General features: G+C 44.2%; 1 protein-coding gene across 2 annotated transcripts in view; it reads left to right on the top strand.

Annotated features, from left to right (window-relative positions):
* DOCK11 (dedicator of cytokinesis 11) overlaps positions 1-22,054 on the top strand; it is a 187,379-nt gene that overhangs the window by 44,206 nt on the left and 121,119 nt on the right. For both annotated transcript variants that reach the window (XM_047715225.1, XM_047715224.1), the window contains exons 2-8: positions 2,073-2,189; positions 2,275-2,364; positions 2,783-2,865; positions 4,141-4,210; positions 4,818-4,913; positions 18,703-18,837; positions 21,545-21,722. In XM_047715225.1, the coding sequence (XP_047571181.1) occupies positions 2,073-2,189; positions 2,275-2,364; positions 2,783-2,865; positions 4,141-4,210; positions 4,818-4,913; positions 18,703-18,837; positions 21,545-21,722 (769 nt within the window). The remainder of the gene's footprint in view (positions 1-2,072; positions 2,190-2,274; positions 2,365-2,782; positions 2,866-4,140; positions 4,211-4,817; positions 4,914-18,702; positions 18,838-21,544; positions 21,723-22,054) is intronic.

Raw genomic sequence — 22,054 nt, 5'->3', positions numbered from 1 at the left:
TTCATGAGGAACTTCCTTTCCTTTTTTAGGGTCTTTTAGATTTGTTGAATACTGATGTTTATTGGTCAGAGTGGTTTAATCTAAGTAATCTTAGAGAGGAAACTCTGAAATGCTCTTCGGATATGGCATTGGGATATAGCAGTGACTTAATTGTGAACCATGTATAAAAACTTCTCATTTATGGCAGAATTATCTCCAATAGCTGAATTATGGAAGCAGTCCAAGGTCCATCGACAGATGAATGGATAAAGAAGATGGGGATGAATGTACACAATGGAATATTACTCGGCCATCAAAAAGAATGAAATCTTGCCATTTGCAACGATACGGATGGACCTAGAGTGTATTATGCTAAGTGAAATAAGTCAGTCAGAGAAAGGCAAATACCATATGATTTCACTCACATGCGGAATTTAAGAAACAAAACAATCGAGCCAAGGGGGAGAAAAGGACACACAAGCCAAGACTCAGACCCTTAACTCTAGGGAACACAAGGAGGGGAGAGGGGTGGGGGGATGGGGAAAATAGGGAACGGGGTCTAGGGGGGACATCACTTGTGTTGAGTACCAGGTGTTGTATGAGTGTTGAACCACCATATTGTACACCTGAAACTAATATTACACTGTATGTTGCCTAACTGGAATTTAAATAAAAACTTTAAAAAACCCTGTTTTCAAAGGACTGTGTGGATATGCCATACTAGAGACTGCCTCAAATACTGTGTAAGCAAATACAATTCCGATTCCATTATGATACTAAGTTTCAGTGTATGTTGTATTCAGGTTTACTTTCTGTTGTTTTTTAATAAAATTTTTAAGTAATTTTAATGTGATTTAATAAAACACTGTTATCAGGAAGCATTAATATACACCCACCTTGGTTTGGAATAGTGTATTGGGATGTAGCTCCGATGAATCTAAGTATCTCAGTATTTATCCAACAATTAACAGTGGGATGCCCACCGTGTGCCAAGTGCCGTTGCCGAGGCTGGAGTTAGAACAGCGACCAAATAAAAGGAAATCTCTGCCATCAGATGAGCAGAGCGGTAAAGTAGGTGTTATATCACATGGTGCTAAGTTCAGTGAAAGAAAAAAATGATAGGAAGGTGGGTGGTGGGATCCTCTTCCAAGTTCAGTGTCTTGTCTATTCCTATCTTTGTGTATCTCTGAGGGGGAGGAGAGGCTGTGTGAGGTAGAAAGAAGAGAGCCTTTGTAGTCACAGACCTGGGTTTGAATTATAGCTCAGAAGGCAGACAAGCTACGTAGTGTTGAGTGCAGTGGTTCCTCCTGTCCAATGGTGACAAAGATTAAGCCTGTTTCTACTTTTTTATTCATTCTTTCACGCATGCTCGCTGCATGGGCTGAGCCAGCCAGGCGCCCCAGATCAAGCCCATTTCCTAGGGTGGTTATGAGGCTTACATGAGAAAATATAGAGAAAGCGCTTGGCACAGTGTCTGGCACACTTGTAGAAAGGGCTTGGTAAATGCTCACTCTTGTTACTCTTATTAATAAATCATAGCCTGCATTTCTCCCGACACCGACCCTGCTCCTTGTAACCTTAGCCTCAGGCTGGGGCCCTCCTCTCAGTGGCCAGGTCCCCCGGAAGTCTGGCAGGGATCCCCTGACTTTGTCACCTAGGACCCCACCCTTTCACGCCTGCCCAGAGGCTCGAGCACCTCCAATAGCCACGCTTGGCCAGGCCCGGCCTGCACCAGGCACACAAATGTCCCTACTTTGTCCTCTTCGGTTACCCAGTGAACAGAGCCAGTTCCCTAAAAATCAACCGACAGGCTTCCAGACAGACCATTCTTTGTTTTACCTTACATTTTTGCAGGGCACATGGCAAAGCAGAGTACAGGGCTAGCTCTCCGGACCCCCTGGGCTTTAGCGGAGAGATCTGCATGTGTGTCCATATGTGTTTGGTGTCTGTGCTTTTTGTTTATGAAGGATGTTTCTCGTGAAAGCATCCGAAGTGCTCACTGCCGTCAGTAGTCCCTTCTGTCTTTCACACATGGACAGGAATTTATGCCTCATGAGTCTGACCATATTAACTTTGTTTTGTCTCTCATTAAGGAAAAGACAAAAATTGTTGAGCCCTTGGACTATGAGAATGTTATCACCCAAAGGAAAACCCAGATTTACAGCGACCCCCTCAGAGACCTGCTTATGTTTCCAATGGAGGATATCTCTGTGAGTTCACAAACACTACTTTCAAGGAAAACGCTTATGCTCTCCAGGCTGGTTCTTAACGGCAAGAATGTTCTTTGTCTTCTAGATCTCGGTGATAAGTCGTCAGCGCAGAACAGTGCAGTCCACTGTACCAGAAGATGCTGAGAAAAGGGCCCAAAGTTTGTTTGTCAAAGAGGTAAGACCCTCAGAGGCCACAAAGGGACATTATTAAAGTCAGAAAAATGTTCTTCCTTTAGCATTAATGGGAAACAAAATGACTAACTTAGTGGACCTCTGTGACAAGTCTAGATGATGGGGTAGAGAGGAGAGAGCTTAATCACTGTGACAAACAGCATGGGTTCTTAGTTTCTCTCTTTTAGATTTGAATCTTCTCTGAATTTGGAGTCAGAGTGTTCCAAAGTATGTATGCATTGGGATTTTTTGCTCCCAATTGGTTTAGGGAGACCATGTTAATCCCCAAAGGATGATCCCAGTACAAGTATTTTCCAAATGATTTTTACAAAGTCTGTCACCTTCCTTTACCAGACTTTTACAGACTGGATAGATGTATGCTTGCTTGATGTTTCAAATTAAAAATTCCTATTTTCTTTCAGTGTATTAAAACCTATAGCACAGATTGGCACGTGGTAAACTACAAGTATGAAGACTTCTCTGGAGACTTTCGAATGTTGCCATGGTAAGTATAGAATTCAGGGGAAGCCTTTCAGAGGAGAGTTACTCAACATTTTACCTTTTTCTAACCACTTATGAAGCTTCTCAGAGATAATTTATAATAAAGCAAGGCCTTAAAGTGACCGGCTTGTTTGGTAAATGTATTTTGGCCAATTGAATATGTTTTCACTTTATGCATTGAAATTCTTCCCAAAATGTATGCGTTCGCTTTTTGGCTTTGATGCAGCTATATTGACCATAAAATCTTTTAATTCTGGATAATGTAGTGAGCACTTTCCAGTGGTGTCCAGGAAAATGCTAGAATTGGGGCACCTGGGTGGCTCAGGCGATTACATATCTGACTTAAGCTCAGGTCATGATCTTGGGGTCCTGGGATTGAGCCCTGTGTCGGGCTCCCTGCTCGATGGGGAGTCTGCTTGTCCCTCTGCCCCTACCCCTGCTCGTGCTCTCTCTTTCTTTCTCTCCCAGATAAATAAATAAAATCTTAAAAAACAAAGAAAATACTAGAAGGTACTTGGTTCAGTTTGACAACCCCAGACATCCCTTGACAAAAGCACATTTCTTTCAGTTGAGTTGACCGACTGCTGAGAGCACACTGGCTCAGGAGCCAATTCCAGTCTTATTTGTTGAGGTTCAACAACCACTTACTCTCACTTACTACAACCACATCCAGCTGCTTACTTACTAGCTGGATGACCTTGGGCCAGTCACTCAATCTCTTTGAGCCTCCCTGTTCTCTGTTTCCTCATCTGTAGTACTACTAACCTCATAGGCCATCTATCATCTGGGAAATGTTTTAGAGAATAAGACGTTGTGTAGCCTCTTGTAGTTTTCAAAAACAATTCTCTCGAAAAGAAAACAGGCCTAAAGACGAACTTTAAAATTGAATCCCAAGATGGATGACCAGTCCAAGTTCATACAGCAAATGGATGAAAGAGCCAGAATTACACTGTGTTGCTTTTTCTTCTGGGGAAAGATAAGCTTCTGCTATCACTAACAACTCCGGCTCACATTCTCTGGCAGTTCTAGGCTGACTTAGTATTTGGCTTAGCTGTAGTTTCGCCACAGGCCGCACACGTAGGAGCCCTCACATAAAAGGTAATGTAAGTTTACTCAGAGAGGAAACTCTGAGTTTGGAAGGGGGAAAAGAATTTATCCTCCTCACGTCTTGGCGTTTCCTTGGTTGTAAAAGAGAGAAGTCTGTCTATTCATCTTGCTTTTATTTTATTTTTTTGTCTGTTCTCTTCAGTATCTGAGGTAATTCTCTTGCGTTTTTCAGCAAATCTCTGCGACCAGAAAAGATTCCCAGTCACGTATTTGAGATTGACGAGGACTGTGAGAAAGATGAGGTAAAAGTGGGGGTCACTGCGGTGGTGTCCTCAAGGTTGCTTCTGCCGGCACAGAACTCCTTGAGAAAAGCTGAGGGACAGTATTGTTCTTAAGTGATTGGTGGCCGGCTTTCAAGCTAACGAGCGTTTTTAAAAATTAAAAAAAAAATTATTGTGTTTCCAAGTGGAGTTTAGGGAAAATCAAGTGAAGTGGGCTGTGCTTTGTATATGAACATGTTTTCCCACCGTGGGAGATGCTCGTGGGGCTTGTTTTCTCTGCACCGGGAATGTGGCAGGGTGATTCATCTAGAACCCCCTGCGTAATAGATCCCTCTTGGGACAGATGGCCTGGATGTCTGTGCCATTTTGAGGTGCAGTTTGACTGTTTACTTCATGCAGAAGACTCCCAGAAGACAGCCCCTGAGATTCAGCAAATATTGAGCACCTGCTGTGTGCGTGGCACAGAGCCTTTCTTTATCTAGTTAACAATTTCAAGTTTCATCAGGCATCTTTGTGGGGTGGGGAGGTTGTGCTTTAATTAGAAAGTGGGGAAGGGCCTCGTTCGTGTCCCCCCAAAAGTTTGATTAGACGGCCTGCTGTTTCACTGACGGTTTTTGCCCTATTTCAGGATTCCTCTTCGCTCTGTTCTCAGAAGGGTGGCGTCATAAAACAAGGCTGGTTGCATAAAGCCAATGTAAATAGCACCATCACGGTTACCATGAAGGTAAGAAGTAGTCATTGTATTATCAGTTTAAGGATATTGTCATGAGTAACCTGTGTGGAAAACATGTTTCTTTAAAAGAATGTTTACAGGGACATGTGGGTGGCTCAGTCGGTTGGGTGCCTGCCTTCAGCTCAGGTCATGATCCCGGGGTTCTGGGATCGAGTCCCGTGTCCGGCTCCCTGCTCAGCGGGGAGTCTGCTTCTCCCTCTCCCTCTGCCTCTCCACCCCTGCTGCCCCCGCCTCCTGCTCACTCTCTCTCTCTTCCCTCAAATAAATTTTAAAAATCTTGAAAAAAAAATGTTTACAGTGAGCCCTAGCCAAAAAAAAAAAAAAAAAAAATTCTCTATTGAGATGATTTTCTCACAGATGTATAGAATTTAAAAACTCTGCAACCTCAGGATAAATTTAGACATGCAACTTTTTAAAGAAATGTAATTATTCAGAATCAGGAAGTTTACAAAGGAGGCTGTCATTCAACGATGCTTCCATTAAAAATGAAAAAAAAATTCAGGAAGGAGACTGTCAGCTGAATGAAGGTAATGGCATTGAAACAAAAGGGCATTACAGGTTCCTATGTGGAGACGGATATACTGAATAGAAGGATCGGGTAGCCCATTAATTTGGCAAATATTGATTAGGCACGTATTCTGTGCTGGTCACGAGGGGAAAGCTATGGATGTCTAAGATGAGGGTCCCTGAATGCCAATGGTCTCCAGATGAGATAAGGAACATACCAAATTTCCTACTAGACAAGGTACCTTGGTGTTGTCCGAGAATTACAGAGTTGTGTAGTTTGGCCAAAATATCTGCGTATGGGGTTTGTAGGAGATAAAGGTAGAACTGGGGGCAGGGGAGTTGGGGGGATCTCAAATGCCTCGGGCATGAAGCTGACTTTTGTTCCAGAGGCCGTGAAGAGCCATTAAAATCTGAAGGTGAAACTAACGAGCTACTTGGAAGGTTCTGAGCAGAAAGCCAAAGTATTGTCTTGTACCAAATATAACTGTTCTTGCAAATACTCAGTACAAGGTCATGTGGTTTGCCGAGGGTGATTCACACTGCCGTTAAGTACGGAAGGCCATTCTGTCTCTCACATAGCCTGCGAGCAGAAACCATGGGTGTCTACCAAGAGAAGACTCAAATTTTATCTTAATTTAATATTTGGCCCGCTGCTTTCCATTGAGTGGCTATGTCCGGTTCTCACTTTCATTTCCAAGTCCTGAGAATAATGAATCCAAGTTGTAGGATGCTTTCTGCGTGTCTCCTGCACTTAACGTTAACATGGGTTTTAGCCGATGGTGATGAATCCATTCGTGGAGGACCTCATTCGTATGTGCCAGGCACCTTACTGGGTGTTTTGTAGTCTGTATCTCATTTAGTCCTTGTGGCAGTCCTAGGATAGAGGGGTCTTGTTTGTATTTTTGGTTTAAGACGTGGGAAGTGAGGCACAAAGAAATGAATGGTTCACCCAAGGTCACACCGCCCCAGATTCAGACATGGGATCTGAACCTAGCCAGGCTGATGCCCGAGCCTCTGCTCTTCCTGGCACACAGTCAAGGCCTGCTAGCTGAGTGAGTGAGACTCGAGGCTTTATTATAATATATGTCCAATCAGAATTACCAGGTTCAGCAGGGCGCCTGGGTGGCTTAGTCGGTTAAATGTCTGCCTTTGCCTCTGGTCAAGATCCCACAGTCTGGGGATTGAGTCCCCTGTAGGGCTCTCTGCTCAGTGGAGAGTCTGCATCTCCCTTTGCCCTTCCCCCACCCCCTGCTTGTGTTCATTCTCTCTCTCAGATAAATAAATACATAAAATATTAGGGAAAAAAATTCTCAGGTTCAGAAATGCTTGTGTGAAAGTGTATAATTCAGTGCAGATTGCCAGAAAATGGTTCCATGGGTTTTTTTTTTTAAAGATTTTATTTATTTATTTGACAGAGAGATAGCAAGAGAGGGAAGACAAGCAGGGGGAGTGGGAGAGGGAGAAGCAGGCTTCCTGCTGGGCAGGAGCCTGATGTGGGGCTAGATCTCAGGACTCTGGGATCATGACCTGAGCTGAAGTCAGGTGCTTAACGACTGAGCCACCCAGGCACCCCGGTTCTATGGGTTTTGACTCCACTCTCAGCATACTCAAAATATTAAAATGTTTTCTCCATACTTACTGTAGCCCAACATGAATATAATGTATGGAAATCTGGACTCATAGAACAAGACATTGGGGAATTAATACCTTCAGAAAACAATTCACCATGGGATTCTTTTCAATAGTGAATTCCTCTAATGCCTTTAAAAGAGAATTTGCTTTGCATACAACTTTTTAGGAGCCCATTTATCATAAGTCAAAACACAGTTGCCTGTAAAAAGTACATGCTTTCCATTTTCCTCCATAGTTTGTGAAACACAGATTGGTTGATGCGGTGGGCAGAATAATTGTCCCCCCAAAGATGGCCATGTCCTAATGTCCAACATCTGTAAATGTTCCCTTACATGGCCAAGGGGAGTTCAGGTGGCTAATCAGCACACCGGGAGCGGAGCCTGGGTTTTCCAGGTGGGCTCAGTGTAATCACAAGGGTCCCTGTCAGTGGAAGGAGGAGGCAGAAGAGGAGAGTCAGGGAAGGAGGTGGGAGGACAGAAGCGGGGTCAGAGAGAGATGCTTTGTTGCTGGCTTTGAAGATGGCAGAAGGAGCCACTGGCCAGGAAATACTGGCAGCCTCCGGAAGCTGGAAAAGGCAAGGAAATGGCTTCTCCCCTAGAGATTCTAGGAAGGGACACAGCTCTGCTATAACCTGGATTTTCACCCAGAGAGACCCATCTCAGACTTCTGCTCTGTAGAACCGGCAGAGGATACATTTTGTTTTAAGCCACTGAGTTTGTGGCAATTTGTTCCAATGACAGTAGAAAACGAATTCAGTCAAGTAGTGAAAGATTGATTGTTTAGCTGATGTGTTGTCTATCCCGGAGGTTGCAAACAGCACCACTCATGGGGGCCAGGCAGGAGCCATAAATTCATGAAGCGGGTGGTGGGGTCTGAGGCAACTTGGTGACCACATGGCCCAGCTGAAGGGGACAGCTGCCGCCAGCCTCCAGCTTGTTGTCGTTCTTCCGCTGTGAGCTAGGCTCTTTGCGTTGTTGCCTCCTTTCGTCCCCAGCTGTTCATGTTTTGGCCACTTCTTCCTTTTTTTTTTTTTTTTTTTTTTTTTTAAAGTGAGATACAGTTCAAATAGCATAAAACCACTTACTTTCTTTTCTTTTTAAAACTTCTACCAAACAGTAGGCTAAGAAAGGAAAAGAAGGATAAATCAAAGTGATCCTGTGTGCCACACAGCTCTTAAAAAAACAAAACGAGGAGGAATAATGTGAAAAAGGCCATAACGAGATTTGGGAATTGTGCCTGGGCATGGATTTCATTTATCCCAGATCTTCTCCATTTTGGATTTCTGGGAGCTAGATATACGTCCCCTATTCTTCCTGTTTCATGTCCTAAGCCAGAGTGGTAATATTCTGTTTCAGGGTTAATCACAGCTGGGATGGACATGAGAGGAAGAAGGTTCGGGCAGACTCAGTGAAAGGTGTCTGAGGGGTTTTGCCAAGAGGTTTTTGTTTCCCTCTAAGAATTGTGTTTTTTAATTTTTAATTTTTTATTAACATATAATGTATTATTAGCCCCAGGGGTACAGATCTCTGAATTGCCAGGTTTACACACTTCACAGCACTCACCATAGCACATACCCTCCCCAATGTCCATAACCCAACCACCCTTTCCCTACCCCCCGCCCCCCGGCAACCCTCAGTTTGTTTTGTGAGATTAAGAGTCTCTGATGGTTTGTCTTCCTAAGAATTTGTGTTTTAACTATTATTGAGTTCAGCCTCGTGGAAGTTGGTTGAAACTCGCCGAGTTTACGGTGCCATCTCTATGTAAACAGAGGGCCTGTGACTGTAGGGAGAAGGGCCATGGTGGGATGGGGGTGGGGTGGGGGTGGGTGTTGGATGTGCATTTTGTTTGGCCAGCCTTGAGAACTTGGAGTGAGGGCCAAGGTAGAAGTCCAGGCCTCTGAACTGGGGTGCCCTGGGGGCTTTGAGCTTGCTCCCTCAGGTTGGGGAATCAGACATGTTCTTCCTGCGGCAGGCCTGGACTGGCCCGGACACAGGAGATAGTCTAAATCTAACGGTGTGGGGAGCAGCTGACCCTGCCCTTGGAGAGTCGGCAAGGGCAGAGGCAGATGAACTGAAGCAGAGGGCTGACGGTTCATGAGATGTTCTGAGAGGAAAATCCCTTCTATATTTGTTTCTGTGATGGTAGCCTTTGATGTGAAGAACATTAATGAGTCTCGTAAATGAACGGGAAGGTAAGTCGGGCATGCTGTCATTATCTTAGTCATTTTTCCTGATACTGGGGGTAATTATCCCCTTGGTATGTCTAGGGTCCCCTGCCTGCTAGGATGTCCAGCCCACGCTGGTGAGAAGCGTAGGTAGCTTGAGCAGTGAGCACCACAGGCCTAGAGCTGGCCAAGTGGAGAGCCAAGAACCTTTGCTGTCAGAAAAATTCAAGCTTTGATAGGCCCTCAAGCTCGCAGTAGACTAACCAGGAAGCTACAACAGAAGGATCTCGGTATTTCTCATGACTCAGTAGCACATAACAGCCTGCGGGAGCCATGTGCCTTCCCTTTGGTTTCATCTGTGACTCTTCAGTGTGCTGTGGCTTGACATGGGCCTGTGGATCCCTTTGGGGTTGACAGGGATTAAGGTAGGGTAGCTGGAACCTTCTTAGAGTGAGGTGTCACTTTCGGGGTCTTTATTCATTTAAAAAAACTTCTGGATTTAAAGGAAAAAATGTAGAATCGGTCCTTTGGAAAATTTTGAAATGATGGACAGCAACTCAACTCTCTTTTTTTTTTTTTTTCCAAGATTTTATTTATTTATTGGAGAGAGAATGAGAGAGCGCTACAGAGAAGGAGTAGGGAGAGGGGACAGAGGAAGAGGGTGAAGCAGACTCCCCACTGAGCAGGGAGCCCAACCACAGTGTGGGGCTCGATCCTGGGACTCCAGGATCATGACCTGAGCTGAAGGCAGACACTTACCTAACTGAGCCACCCAGGCGCCCCTTAACTGTCTTTGTAAACAAGGCCAAGTCCCTTTCCTGGATTCTTTGACTGTCAGAAATAAGGGAGTCTAAATGTCACGGAAGGGAGAAATGGAGTTGTCAGAGAAGGTGGAAAAAAAAAAAAAGCGAAGGAAAGAGGGTTAGAAAACACTGAGCCAAGGCCAATAGCTAAAAGGGAATCAGAAGACTCTTACTTTATCAAGTCTTTGGAGAAAGCAAGCACGTGATCTGTAATGTGACATAAATAATGTAGCCACAGTAATTCATGTATAGGCTGCTTTAGAAAGCAAATCCTCCCTTGCTAGCTGCCAGACGGTTTTGTAGGAACATTCAACTTGATAGTGATGGGCTTTAGGGCGAAGGGGCTAAGTTGATTTCTTCATATGGGAAGATGACAAGAGCCCATGTTTGTGGAATAAAAATTCGCACTTTTGCCTATACACGCCTTTCCACCAACTCCCAGTCAGTGTTTAAGAGAAAAGCCTGCATCATTTTCTGCCATCGTCACGATTTCCGCAGAGGTGCTGGCCGAGCCTCTCCGTGGTTGGCTGGGAAATTGGTCGTGAGGAACCCAGGCTCCGGGAGAGCTGGCGATGATGTGCATTAATGCCCAAGTCACGCTTTTCGGTGGCTGGACACTTCCTCTTGCCGAGGAGATGCTGGCGTCGTGCAGCTCTTGTCCTATCGTCTGTCCGCAGTGACTGTTGTACCCTGAGCTTATGATTTGCTTTGTTCTCGGTGTTCGTGTTAGAACAGGGCAAGCCTTGTCATAGGTGATTAATTTCCCCCATTTGTACTTTTCTAGTTAATCAGAACCCATCCCTTTGCCGGTCTGCAATTCCTGGGAAAGTTTTAGAGAGCAAGTTTAAGATCTCCTAGAGAATAAATGATTCCTTAGACCGAAACACCAATCTTGACAGAAACCTGTCCATTTACATTATCTCTCAAGTAGTTGCTGCGAAGCTCTGCTTTTTTCTTTGACTCTTTTTCACCTCGGTGAAGAAATTGAATGCAAATGACATAGCTAAGATATTGGATTTGACCTTCCCCTGGCGCTTAGAGCTAGTTACATCCTAGGGATATAATGATCTATGGAATAAGGAAGAGTCTGATGTTGAGGGTGGTTTTTCATTAAAAAAAAAATAAAAAGTCTGTTGCAGATTCTTGGCCAACCCCTGGGACACCCACCTTTATGCCTCTTCTTGGCTCCATTGGGGCACATTCCTCTAGCTTCCTCCTCCCCATTCCCAGCAATTAAATGTTGAAGTGTCTTGCTATGTTATCGGGGTTGTAAGTTCAACTGCTTGATGTATGACTCGCTTGGCCTGCCCCCTCCCACTTGTTATATATATCCAGAGTCAAACAGTCCTCACTTATTCTTTTGACTGTTACAGGAGGGTTTTTTCCCTTCTGTGTTGGGAGAACAACAAATCAAGGAATTTTACCTACGAAGGCACATGCGATATTAAAATAATTGCTGGGAAGGCCAAGGTCATTATGTTTATTGGAACAAAAGGAAGAGAAAAATTTTTAAATGTTGTTCTTAGGTTAGTGCATTGTGTTCTCAAGTCTACCAGACTGTCTCTCCCAGCTAACAAACAGATTATAGTCGTTTTATGGGTAAGGGATTTCTCATGAATTTGTTTTTATTTTTTATCTATTTTTTTTTATTTTTTTTAAAGATTTTATTTATTTATTTCACAGAGAGAGATCACAAGTAGGCAGAGAGGCAGGCAGAGAGAGAGAGAGAGAGAGAGGAGGAAGCAGGTTCTCCGATGAGCAGAGAGCCCGATGCGGGACTCGATCCCAGGACCCTGAGATCATGACCTGAGCCGAAGGCAGCAGCTTAACCCACTGAGCCACCCAGGCGCCCCTCTATTTATTTATTTTTTAAGTGGACCCCATGCCCAGCGTGTAGCCCAACACAGGGCTTGAACTCATGACCCTGAGATCAAGACCTGAGCTGAGATCAAGAGTTGGGCGCTTCACCAACCGAGCCAGCCAGACCCCCCCGACTTGTTTTTTATGTTTAGTTTTTCCTCATTCATTGGTGACTGTTGAAAACCATTTATTAGAGGATGCCCATGTGCCAGACACTATGAGGAATCAATGAATTCATCACCAAATATGTACTAAATATCTTATTAACTCAAGGTGTTAGTATTGCAAAGGGTAGGGAGAAGTTTCCCATGCAGAACTTAAAACCTCTTTGGGAAGATGGGACACAAAATGAAGATGGTTTAAGGGCACCTGGCTGGCCGAGTCAGTAGAGCATGTGACTCTTGATTGTGTGGCCGTGAGTTCGAACCCTACGTTGGGTGTACAGTTTACTTAAAAATCTAGTATACTGTTTAAAGGTGGTTTGGAGACCAAGTGCTGTAATGAGTCCAGGTCACTGATCTGAGGTCAGAGAAGGCTTCTTGAAGGAGATAGGGCCTTCATGGGAGAAAATCAGGAGGTGAGTGTTGGAAGCAGGTATGTATGGGGCGGGAAGTGTGTTAGGTGAAGTTGGGATAATAAATTTTGTTTGGTCCATCCTTATCTCCCTGCACCTCAGTTTCTCCTCTATAACACGGAGATGATAATAGTAATCACCATACAAGGTCATTATGAGGATTAAATGGTATGGTGTGAGGAAAGCCAGAGACTGGACGGTATTAGTAACCACTCCACGGATGTCAGCCATTTGTATTATATTATTTGTAGGATTGTGGGAGTGCCTCGAAGGTGGGATTGGTCATGGGAGCCCTGCCATGTGGGTGAGGGAGGGTCACTGAAAATTTGAGCAGAGCCATGATGTGCTGAGATAAAGCTAGCTGATAAGATCATCTGTCATAATGAGAAAGGCGGATTGTAGACCTTTCCTTCTAGAATTTGCTCCAAACTAAATAATTTAAAAATCTCCGGTGCCCACATATGGTGGAGTTATTTAAGAAGAGCTCTTTGAGGGACAGCCAGGTGGCTCAGTCGGTGAAGTATCCAACTCTGGGTTTCGGCTCAGGTCATGATCTCATGGTCATGAGGTTGAGCCCTGCATTGGGCTCCCCACATCGGGCTCCATGCTGGGTGTGGAGCCTGCGTAGGGTTCTCTCCCTGTCCCCCGCACCCCCGCCATGCTCTCGCTCAAAAAAAAAAAAAAAGACAAAAAGAAAACATAAAAAAAGCTATTTGCTTTTTAACCAGTTTCCCAGAAAGTAAACCTGTGTGATTTATTAAAACTTGGTAAGACTATAAAACGAGGGGCGCCTGGGTGGCTCAGTGGGTTAAGCCTCTGCCTTCAGCTCAGGTCATGATCTCAGGGTTCTGGGATCGAGCCCCGCATCGGGCTCTCTGCTCGGCGGGAAGCCTGCTTCTCCCTCTCTCTCTCTTGCTGCCTCTCTACCTACTTGTGATCTCTCTCTCTGTCAAATAAATAAAATCTTTAAAAGAAAAAAGACTGTAAAATGATACGGTGAGGAGAGATGAGTGATAGATTAGGTTGCCAACGCACTGGTCGGGGTTCTTCAGTGGGATGACGTTCTTGACATTCTGGTATAATTAACTGCTACTTGCTTTTTTGATAAGTCCCGGGGTTTTCTTCTTTATTATTTCTTTCATCTTTGCTTGGAACAGCTCTGAGACCCAGAACTTCTCTTGCTCTCCTGCTTTCTCCTTTTCCTTGCTGCCTCTTATTTTCTGCTCTGAGACGTGAGTCAAGTAAGTTTCTCCTGCCCGATCCTTCCTTGCCCCCAGCCCACCTACTTTGCCTGCCTACTTCTGTTAAATCCCGAAAAGTGTTCTTTCCCAGGTCCCCCGGTTCGTGTAACTTAGCAGTGAATACTTACCCTCTCGGTAACACATGTAAGTGAACCCTCTTGAGATTTGTTCTATCAGATGATAAAAGGCTCTCCTAATTTGTGGCTACTTGGTGCTCATACTTGCCTGCCTTCCAACTTTGATTCAGCTGAGTGACAGAAAGCCTTTGTTCTTGCTCCAGAAGGGGTCATGTGGTCAGTATTTAAAAGGTTGTCATCCAGGCAGCTCTGGGTTTTAAGGAGACTTGGCAGGACCTGATCCCTGAGAATGACCTCCTTTGGCTCCCTCTCAGTTTTATTCTTCTGGGTGGTCTGAGTAGGCCACTCATCAGGGTCCATGCTTCTCATCGAGTCAGGTGGGGAAATTTTCAGCTGTGTCCGCCATCTAGGAAAAATAATAAAGGGGAGGAGGAGGAGGACGACGAATATGGACATTACAGAAAAATCCCATTGCATTGGTTGGGACCACTGGGGAATTTGAACTGGAGAATGAATTATTCATCCAGGCATCATTTATCTTGCCAAATTTTCCTGAGTCCAGGCGCTGTTGTAGGGACTGGGGATATGGTAGTGGGTGAGACAAGGACCTTGACAGTCTTAAAAGAGACAGACAGCAAATAAACAGATGACCGAGTTATATTTGGATAGTGAGCACCATATGAAAAAGATACGATAGTGTGCCGTGATGGAGGGCAGGGTGGTCACAGAAGCCCTCTCAGAAGAGGTGAGATTTCCGCAAAGATCTGAGAGCACTAAGAGAGTGAACCATTGTCCATACGTGGAGGAAGAGGATTCCAGGCCAAGGAAATAGAAAGTTTCCCATAGCCACTTTCTTGGGGTGTTTGCAGAGCAGCTGGTAAGCCAGGGTAGCTGCACTAGGATGATAAGAAATCAAGTCCAAGAGAGGCACCTGGGTGGCTCAGTCGGGTAAGCATCAGCCTTTGGCTCAGGTCATGATCCCAAGATCCTGGGATCAAGCCCCATATTGGGCTCCCTGCTCAGCATGGAGTCAGCTTCTCCCTTTCCTTCTGCCTGCTGCTCCCCCTGCTTGTGCTCTCTCTCTCACTCTCAAATAAATAAATAAAATCTTAAAAGAAGAAAGAAAGTCCAAGAGGTAAACTGAGGCCACACAGGTACACCGTCTTAGGCTATGGTGAGGCTTTGTGGTTTTAGGTGGGAAGCCATTGGAACGTTTGGGCAAGATTCTCTTTTTCTTCCTCATCAGATTCTGATTCTAGTTCTATCCTTGACTTTCCTGTGTGAACTTGAGTGAGCTCTTGGTCTCTCGGTTTGCTGTTAAGTAAAATGATACTTAATGATACTTATCTCCGGTGACATTAGAAGAATAAGCTGTTGATTACGAAGGACTCGAGGCCTTCGAGATGAGAGGTATGATACGGAGTAATCACCTCAGTTCTATGTAGTCATTATTTGTAGCTTCCCAGAAGATGGAACCCAACGAATATCCTAGACCATTAGACTGAGAAGCAAACTTACAGTTCTTTTGTGGGGGCTGAGTCTGGTTTCTATGGAAATGATTTAAAAGTCCTTACCTGAACAAATGGTCTTTCATTTGTTTCAAGCCTGTAAGAAGTTGTTTGGGGAGGGTGCCCCTTAGCCTGGGAAGGTTGTCATGTTATCTGTTCAATTTCAGTACAATTCTTTGTAGATCATGAAAAAAAATGATCTCACAGATCGTCTGGCCCAATCCCATTTTACTAATGAGGAAACGGAGAAGCAGGGTCTTGAAGACAGCTTCCCTGCTGGTGGGCGGGAGTGCTGGACAGGAATCCAGATCGTGTGACTTTCAGCATCTGCTTTCTCCCCCAGATTCATGAGCGACCCACCTCAGCGTCCCATTTTGACATAATTGCAATGTTACAGGAAGCGATTTACTGTAATTTCAGATCCCTTTCCCTCTCTATTGTAATGATGTTCTTTGCTAATATTGGAAGTGGCGGCTGTCACGGAACATCTTTGCTTGGTGAGGCAGCTGTACAGGAAAAAAATTTCACAGACTCAAATTGGGCTCTGCGTCACAAATGTTTTGCTCCGTGTTCCGCGTTCTTCCGCCACTCTCTTTGTTGCTGGCTCTGGGCTCTGCAAGTGGCTCCGGCTTGAATTTTAGATTTGGTCACAGATCAGATTCAAATCGGTCGTAACTTTTGCCTGGAAAATGTATCTGAATTTTTGCCCTACACAATTACTATAATAACTTTCAAAAGGGGGAGTTTTGTGTGTTTGCGCACAGTATGTAATTTTAGGCCATCTGGTCTCATCATTTAAATAGCACGTGAACTACTGTCACAAAAACAAGCAAATGTATACGGTTGATCTTTGAACAATGTGGGGGTTTAGGGGCACTGACTCCCTGTGCAGCTGAAAATCCATTTATAAGTTCTGACTTCCCCCCAAACTTAACTGCTAATAACCTGTTGACTGGAAGTCTTATGGATAACATTAAAACAGCTGATTAACACATATTTTGTATGTTGTATATGTGATGTACTATGATTCTTGCAATAAGATAAGCCACAGAAAAGAAAATGTTATTAAGAAAGTCATAAGGAGGGGCACCTGGGTGGCTCAGTCCATTAGGCATCTACCTTCGGCTCAGGTCATGATCTCAGGGTACTGGGATCGAGCCCATCCTTGGGCTCACTGCTCTGCAGGGAGTCTGATTCTCCCTCTCCCTCTGCTCCCCTCACCCTTCCCTGCCCTGCCCATGCTCTCTCTCTCTCAAACAAAATCTTTTAAAAAGTCATAAGTAAGAAAGAGAAAATATGGTTACAGTATTGTAAAATGTATTTTTAAAAGATTTTATTTATTTATTTAACAGACAGAGATCCCAAGCAGGCAGAGAGGCAGGCAGAGAGAGAGGAAGGGAAGCAGGCTCCCTGCTGAGCAGAGAGCCCGATATGGGGCTCTATCTCAGGACCCCAGGATCACGACCTGAGCCAAAGGCAGAGACGTCAACCCACTGAGCCACCCAGGCACCCAAATGTATTTTTTTAAAAATCCACATGTAAGTGGACCTGAGCACTTCAAACCCATGCTGTCCAAGAGTCAATTGTGTGTATGTATGCGTGCGCGCGCACAGTCACCACTATGATTAACACTTTCCTTGTACATGAATCTAGATTTCTTTAGTTACAACTCCGGGAAACTTAAATGTGGGTGAATCAATAACGAGGAATATGTATTCTCATCTTGTGGGACCACACGCATTTTCTGTACCTGTGTAGTAGTATTGACTCGGTTGACATTACAAAACAAAGCAATCTTTTCTGTTTGGACTCCTTTCTGTTGGTACCGTTGGTACCGTACAAACCCACGCGACCACTCCCTGAAACGGGAGCTGTAGCATTTACCGGTCTAACCTGTTGGGATGTTCCTCCCGCTGGTATATTTTTGTCTTTCATTCCAAAATCGGTGATATTTCAACAAGTCGAAAATACCTACAAGCGTGTTTTTTCTCTTTCCCGGTTTTCCTAAAAAGAAATGCTTAACGTGTGATACATTTTGCTTATTCATGCTATGGGAAAAATAGATTGCCGATATTTCAGCTTCTTTGCCAGAAATTAAGTCATTTTCAAGAATGAAGTTGCCGAATAGTATTCTTTCCCTAAATGAAGTTCTTAAAATAGTCCGAGATTATACTGGATACTCAGATGGGTGATTGAAAGTGGCAAGCTTCAATCTTAAAGCCAACTTCTGTAAGACAAGATGTGTAGGAAAGTGCTTGCTCAGTCATCACCCAGAGCCTGTGTCCTGGTCCCTTTCCATTCCCACCCTGAAACGATTTTAGATCCATTAGCGGGGGAATTTTACTATAACAGATGCTTGACACAGTCTGCAGTCTGTGGCTTGTTTTTTTTTTTTTTCTTCAAGATTTTATTTATTTATTTGAGAGAGAGAGAGAGCATGAGCAGGGGCAGGGAGGGAGAGGCAGAGGGAGAAGCAGACTCCTCGCTGAGCAGGGAGCCCGACACGGGGCTCGATTCCAGGATCATGACCTGAGCCAAAGGCAGACACTTAACCGACTGAGCCACCCAGGGGCCCCCCCAGTCTGTGGCTTATTAAGAGAAGCATAGGCTCATCAGAGAACTCCAGATCCCCCTTTTAGTGTCTTTGATCAATCTGAGACTTTTTAGGGGACGCTTAGAGGGCTAGAATGAATGAATCCAACTGTCTTCCTCCTTTTCCCCCTTCCTGTGGGTTTCGCTGTGAGCTGTAGCCACAGGCTCCTCCTTAACTGTTGTGAATGCCTGATTTCAAATGGATGCACAAGCCTGGTGGGCTTATTGACTCAAATCTCAGCATTTGGGGTACTCAGTGACAACGGGGAGGCAACCAGTGACTCTCAGTGTTTCCCTGGGAGTGCGTTATTAGCTGGAGTTCCAGAAGTGCGGCTGTGGGACAAGATAGGTGAGGTGAGTATATATGTTGGGGGTATGAGTGTGTATGTGTATATATATAAACTTTTAATTTGATTTTTAGCTGTATAGTTTTCCTTTTTTTTCAAACGTTTAAAACATTTTTCTATTTATACTTGGAGTCGTGGTGACGTGAATGAAATGCTGAGAATCCAGTCATGGTTTTGCAGTTAAATGGGAAAAGGACGCTGTCGTGAAACGGACCGTGGTTCAGATACAGAAATGCTTTCTCAACTTTAAAGTGTTAAAAATGTCATCTTCTGTAGATTAACTGAGGGGAAATCACTTGACTTCAAATTTTTTGTCTTAAAGAAAGCGAAGCTAATTGTAATTCCTAATGACCTCTCAGAGGTGTGCAGAGGTTGTCCAGATATAATGGTTGGGGCAAGCCCTTGAAGGTTTTTTTGTGCAAAGAAGTTGTTTAAATGTTCAGACAAATGTATCATTGCCGATCTTTCCCCGTAGGTATTCAAGAGACGGTATTTTTACTTGACTCAGCTTCCTGACGGTTCATACATTCTCAACTCCTACAAAGACGAGAAAAATTCCAAAGAGTCTAAAGGTTGTATCTACTTGGATGCCTGCATTGACGTTGTTCAGGTAGGGCTATCGAAGTCACCTATTCTTCTCTTTCTTGGAGGGGGTTATTGATCAACTGTTAAGAACCTTCGCATTTTTCTGTCATGGTCAATGGCATCTCCATCCACCAAAACATTTATACTAGGAAACTTAGAATCCTCTTCAGTGCCCTATTCTTTTGGAGGCTGACTCCAAAGTGCTTTTTTTTTTTTTTTAAAGATTTTATTTATTTATTTGACAGAGATCACAAGTAGGCAGAGAGGCAGGCAGAGAGAGTGGGGGTGGGGAGCAGGCTCTCTGCTGAGCAGAGAGCCCGATGTGGGGCTTGATCCCAGGACCGAGATCATGACCTGAGCCGAAGGCAGACGCTTAACCCACTGAGCCACCCAGGTGCTCCTCCAAAGTGCTTCTTGATCTCTTACCTTGTTTCCACTCATACTGCCCTTCTCCTGGTTCTTTCTTTGTCCTCTTCTGCCTAGAGGCTTGCCTTCCTGCCCTCTGCTTTGTTGTCTTGCTGTAGTCCATCCTCCGAAGACAGAGATGGGGTCCTTCACTTGTCTCCTTAAAACCTTTTTGGCTCTTGATGTATCATCTCACAGAGGGAGAGCTAAAGCTCTTCCCATGACCTGCCCTCTGCCCTCAGCCTCCCTTCTAACTTATGTCCCCCACACCTCAAAGACACTGTGCTCTAACCACTCCATGGGTATTTGCTTTTCTTCCACTTGTTTCTCTGCTTGGCACACACTTTGTCCTTCTGTTCCCTTTTGAACCTTATCTTTCAAGACTCCATTCAGATGGCTCTTAGACCATGAGATGTTTTCTGTTTCTCTCCTCACCCTCATGCCCACTGCAAGAAAGGGAGCCCCCACTCCCCTGTGCGCCACTTTGCTTTTTCCTCAGTCCTAGACCCGAAATCATACTCCAGTTTGTGGTTCATTCTGCATATTCCTTCAGGGATTCTGGGGACCATGTCTTACTCTTGTCCACGTCCCCTGTAATAACTGGCAGTGTTGTGCACCCAGGAGCGGCTGGACAAATATTCGCGGATGTGAATTACCGAGGGGGCGTGGACAGAGGTGCAGTGGGAGGTAGGACAGAGAGATGATCTAAATAGGAAGTTGATTGGCCGAGAGATGGAGCCATTACTACGGAGCCTGGGTCGGGGCTGACTTTAAGGAATGCCTAGCTGCAGGTGAGGTGGGAGGTGCTGGTTCAGGGCCCTTGTCCTGCCTGAATCTTATTTTTAATCCTACTGAATCTCACTTATTATTAATCCCACTCAAATAAGATTGTCGTGTGGATCAAATAAAAAACACTTAAGGGGCACCTGGGTGGCTTAGTGGGTTAAGCCTCTGCCTTCAGCTCAGGTCATGATCTCAGGGTCCTGGGATGGAGCCCCACATCGGATTCTCTACTCAGCAGGGAGCCTGCTTCCTCCTCTCTCTCTGCCTGCCTCTTTGCCTACTTGTGATCTCTCTCTCTCTGTCAAATGAATAAATAAATTCTTAAAAAAAAATAAAAAATACTTAAAAAATAAAGATCTATGTGACTAAAAGGTGCCTATATATATATATATAAATGTATACTATAAATATATTTATTATATAAATATAATGTATAAATATATATATAAATATATACAAAACATAAATTTTATATATAAAATATAAAAAATATACAAGTATTTCTATAAATAAATATATATATATAAAACAGCCTTCTTAGCTTACTGGAAGAAAGAAGGCACACGATTCCATTTTTCTCAATTAGCTCTAGTCCAGATTGCCCTTCCTTTCTAGTGTTCCCAGCCTCTGCTTTCTCCATCTATTTATGATTCCTCCTCCCAAATATTTTCAAATCTATGAATCTTGAGGATTTACTACAGCCGTTTAATTTCATCCTTTACCTACTTTGAAGATGAGAAGGGGTCACTTCTTTGGGTCCTTCTTGGATGATGGCCGCGGAGTGGGAAGTTCTGGATTCGCAAGCCTTTCTTGAAATTAAGGCTGAGGTGTTTGGGAGGGGGAAGAGTGTGTCATTTCTTTTGGCACGACAGACAAGGTGGTAGTACAAGAGAGGACGTCATCGTCTTTGAGCAAAGGAGGCGGCTTTTGTTTTCCTTCTGTGCTAGCGTTCGGCATAGGTCATGTCCATGTTTTTTACCGAGAGCTGCCACGTCTTGTGAACCGACTTTAGTCCTTTTTTATGCTAATCTATGCGCTTCACATCACACAGGGGACCGTGAACTTGGTATCGATAGTGCGTTTTATGGTGCGATATGAAACAAATACCAGGTTTATTTCAAATCCCATTAGAGCTTCTTTTCAAGGGCTGAGTTTGGAAATCTATAAATATGCAAGACAAACTTGCAGCAGGGCAGAAATAGTTGCAAACGTTTGCTGATTTTTACAGTGGCAGTGGGATTCTCTAGATGTGGAGGATGGGAAAGGGCCTTACCCGGTAATACTTGGTCAGCAGGTAGTACCTCATGCCAACTTTGTGCACAGACCGCTTTGCTCAGTAGTGAGGGGGAATATAAAAGGTATGTTTGACACGGTCCTTCATCATCTGGAAGTTTCTGTTTCTTGTTGAAAGAAGCAATTCTTCCATGAGAGTACTGACGTACGTATGAGCTGAGCTGAGGTAAAAATAAATAAACGAGTGGAGTCTAATACGGAAAGGCTAACTAGACTAACCGAACACACACTTTTTCTTTTTTTTCCTCCAGTGCCCCAAAATGCGCCGTCATGCATTTGAACTGAAGATGCTGGATAAGTATAGCCATTATCTAGCCGCTGAAACCGAGCAGGAAATGGAGGAATGGTTGCTAACTTTGAAGAAGATTATTCAGATCAATACTGACAGTTTAGTGCAAGAGAAAAAGGAGCCGGTAGAAACAACCCAAGGTCAGAATTTTTAAATGGTTCATTATTGAGGTAAAGCTCTTATCTTCAATCGGTGGGAATGTCCTTTGCGTAGGGTGGGTCCAGAACTCTTAATCTTGGAGGTTGACCTACTTCTTCATTAGAAATAACTATGGAGGTTGATAGATTTTCTTTTTTATTATTTTTTATTTTTTGGTAAGAGTTGATGCTGCCTAGGGTTCTGACACATGAAATATAACCAGACTAAAACAGATAGGGAATTCATGGCAGATTGTCAAAAGTCCATTAAGGTTTTCCCTGTGCTTTCATAATCAGAATTCTTTGCAGTAAATCTAGCAGGAGAGGATGGGGTG

Source organism: Lutra lutra, chromosome X (assembly GCF_902655055.1).
Source record: "Lutra lutra chromosome X, mLutLut1.2, whole genome shotgun sequence".
Taxonomy (NCBI): domain Eukaryota; kingdom Metazoa; phylum Chordata; class Mammalia; order Carnivora; family Mustelidae; genus Lutra; species Lutra lutra.
The sequence above is the reverse complement of the archived record's forward strand: the minus strand, read 5'-3'. Positions and strand labels throughout refer to the sequence as shown.